Source organism: Otolemur garnettii, unplaced genomic scaffold (assembly GCF_000181295.1).
Source record: "Otolemur garnettii isolate 467f Iridium unplaced genomic scaffold, OtoGar3 scaffold00134, whole genome shotgun sequence".
Taxonomy (NCBI): Eukaryota; Metazoa; Chordata; class Mammalia; order Primates; family Galagidae; genus Otolemur; species Otolemur garnettii.
This window is the reverse complement of record NW_003852529.1, coordinates 2,482,290-2,485,000: the sequence shown is the minus strand read 5'-3', so window position 1 is coordinate 2,485,000 and position 2,711 is coordinate 2,482,290. Positions and strand designations below refer to the sequence as shown.

The 2,711-nt window shown below is 46.8% G+C and overlaps 1 protein-coding gene across 1 annotated transcript in view; it reads right to left on the bottom strand.

Moving 5' to 3' along the window:
- CHKA (choline kinase alpha) overlaps nt 1-2,711 on the bottom strand; it is an 84,554-nt gene that overhangs the window by 3,907 nt on the left and 77,936 nt on the right. Inside the window, 1 exon segment of the mRNA XM_023518296.1 lies at nt 1,715-1,853. Coding sequence (XP_023374064.1) covers nt 1,715-1,853 — 139 coding nt within the window.

Here is a 2,711-nt window from a genome sequence, read left to right as displayed (position 1 = left end):
TTTTTTGAGACAGTCTCACTATGTTACCCTCAGTAGAGTGCTGTAGCGTTATAGCTCATAGTAACCTTAAATTTTGGGGATTAAGTGATTCTCTTGCCTCAGCCTCCCAAGTAGCTGAGACTATAGGTGCCCACCACAATATCCAGCTATTTTTAGAGACGAGGTCTTACTCTGGCTCAGGCTGGTATTGAACCTGTGAGTTCAGGAAATCTACCCACTTTGGCCTCCCAGAATGCTACGATTATAGCGTGAGACAGCACCCAGCCCTTACTAAGGGTTTTTTTTTTTTAAGACAGACTTTCACTTTGTCACCCTTGGTAGAGTGCCGTGGCGCCACAGCTCACAGCAACCTCCAGCTCTTAGGCTTAAGCGACTCTCTTGCCTCAGCCTCCCTAGTAGCTGGGATTATGGGCGCCCACCACAATGCCCAGCTTGGGTTTGAACCCACCAACTCTGGTGTATGTGGCTGGTGCCCTTAGCCACTGAGCTACAGGTGCTGAGCCCCTTACTAAGGTTTTAATTTGCTTTTCTTTCTTCTGGCTCTCACTCAGGCTGGAGTGCAGTGGCGTCATCATAGCTCGCTATAACCTCAAATTCCTGGGCTCAAGCAGTCCAACCTGCCTTGGCTTCCCCAAATGCTGAGATTATAGGCTTGAGACACCACACCTGGTCCTTGTATTTCTTTTATGACTAATTATATGAAACACACAAAAAGATGTTTATTGGTCATGTGTTTATCTTCTGACCATTGAAAAAGTGAGTAGTTGTTTGGTTTCTTGCCAAGTTAGTTTTTTGGGTTGTTTTGTTGTTGTTGTTGTCATTTGTTTTTAAGGACAGTATCTTGCTCTGTTGCCCAGGTTAGAGAGGTTACACTGCCATGGCATCACCCTAGCTCATAGCAACCTCAGAAATTCCTGGGATCTAGTGATCCTCCTGCCTCTGCCTCCCAAGTAAGTGGACTACAGGTGCCTGTCACATGCCCAGCTAGTTTTTCTATTTTTAGTAGAGACAGGGTTTCACTCTTTTTTCCTCCCCACCACAAGTGAGTTGTTACACACTCCTTAGTGGATTCAGACTTCCGTGGCCACCATCCTGCTAGGGTTTCACTCTTGCTCAGGCTGGTCTCAAACTCTTGGAGCTCAGGGGATCTTCCTGCCTCAGGCCCCCAGACCACTAGGATTACAGGCATGAGCCTCAAAGGACATGCTCTGCCTCAAGGGACATTAACATTAGAATAAAATGACAGCATAGCTTGGTTACAAATGTTTCTGCAAAAAAAGAGAAGGTCTAATTCAATAAGTAATAGCTTCCAACTCAAAGTTGGATACCACAGGCTAGAGAATAATGTGGTAACTAATGAATAAAACTCTTCACAGCATAGACATAGGGACACTCCTTCACTTAGCGTTCCTGTGTCAAGGTATCCAGGACCCCAGGACCCCAGAGAACATCTCTGAAGCAGGGAAGCCAGAGCCTGCAGGCCCTAGGAATGGGCAAGTCCAAAGACAAACCCAGCACCTGTAACCTGGCTTCTCACACTGCCTCCCACTCTGAGCTGCACTGTCCTGGTCCCAGCAAGTTACCACATTCAGGTTCTTGGGGAAATGGGTGGGTGACCTTTTGTAGGGAATAGTCATTTAACGCCAAGCATTCACATACACTATGGCATTTTTCTCTGGAAGTAGGGTAGGATAAAATATACCCACAAACATACCATGTACCCAAATTCTATGGATGAAATCTTGGCCTGTACAATGGACCAAAGTCCCCAGAAGAAATGGGATGCAAGGGCAAACCTGTAATTACAAAAGCAAAAACCACGTATGAGATCAGATACAGGACCAGTGAAGTCACTTCACATAGACGAAAATGTAGTTCATTTTAACTCAAGTGGATGCAAACTCTGCATTAGCAAATCCATGGGACTATACTCTATAGGGACCAAGAGCAATGGGAACACCACTCTGGGCCCCTTCCCACCCCCAGCCAGTGACAGGTTGACTTGCAAGTGTGGACACATCCACTGCCTGGCCATGGCACAAATAACAATCCCAGGATGTTGGTAAGGGTCTCAGTGGCCATGCTGGGAGAGAAAGAAACAACCTTCCCACAAGTGTGAGCATATAGCACCTGCAGCTAAAAGGCAGGCCCCTCCCAGGTGAATGAAACTCTCACTCCCTGAGCAAGAGACCTCCTCAAAGCCCACCCTCATCCCTTCACCTCTTCTCATACACAAGTGACACAGAGCAGATCAGAGTGTGAGCCACATCCCCATCCCTAGGCTGTATCAAGCTCCTCTGTCACTGTGGAACCAAGTCCTCCTTGAATAATACCTTGGAGTCCATTCACACGAAAATAAAACTCTCACGTAGGAACACCTGTTTTAACATGCTCACCAAAACCCTACTTTCTGTCTTCTTGAGTTCCCCAGCCCTCTAGAGACCCTCATGCTACTCTGTCTAGGTTCTCCTCCATTTTCCTATGCCCACTGGTTCAGTAAACAGAAAGGGCAGATCTGTGCTGTGGGGGAGCAAGGTGGGCAGGCTGCGGCCACATCATGCTCAGTGAGGGAAATGAGGTGAGGTGACGTGTGCTAAGTGAGGCGGCCAAAGTCACTTCAACATTCATTTTACCAAATAATGTCATAGAGGCCCCTAAGAACAGGAATAGCCCACAGCCTTCTTTTTTTTTTTTTTTTTTTTTTACGAGTT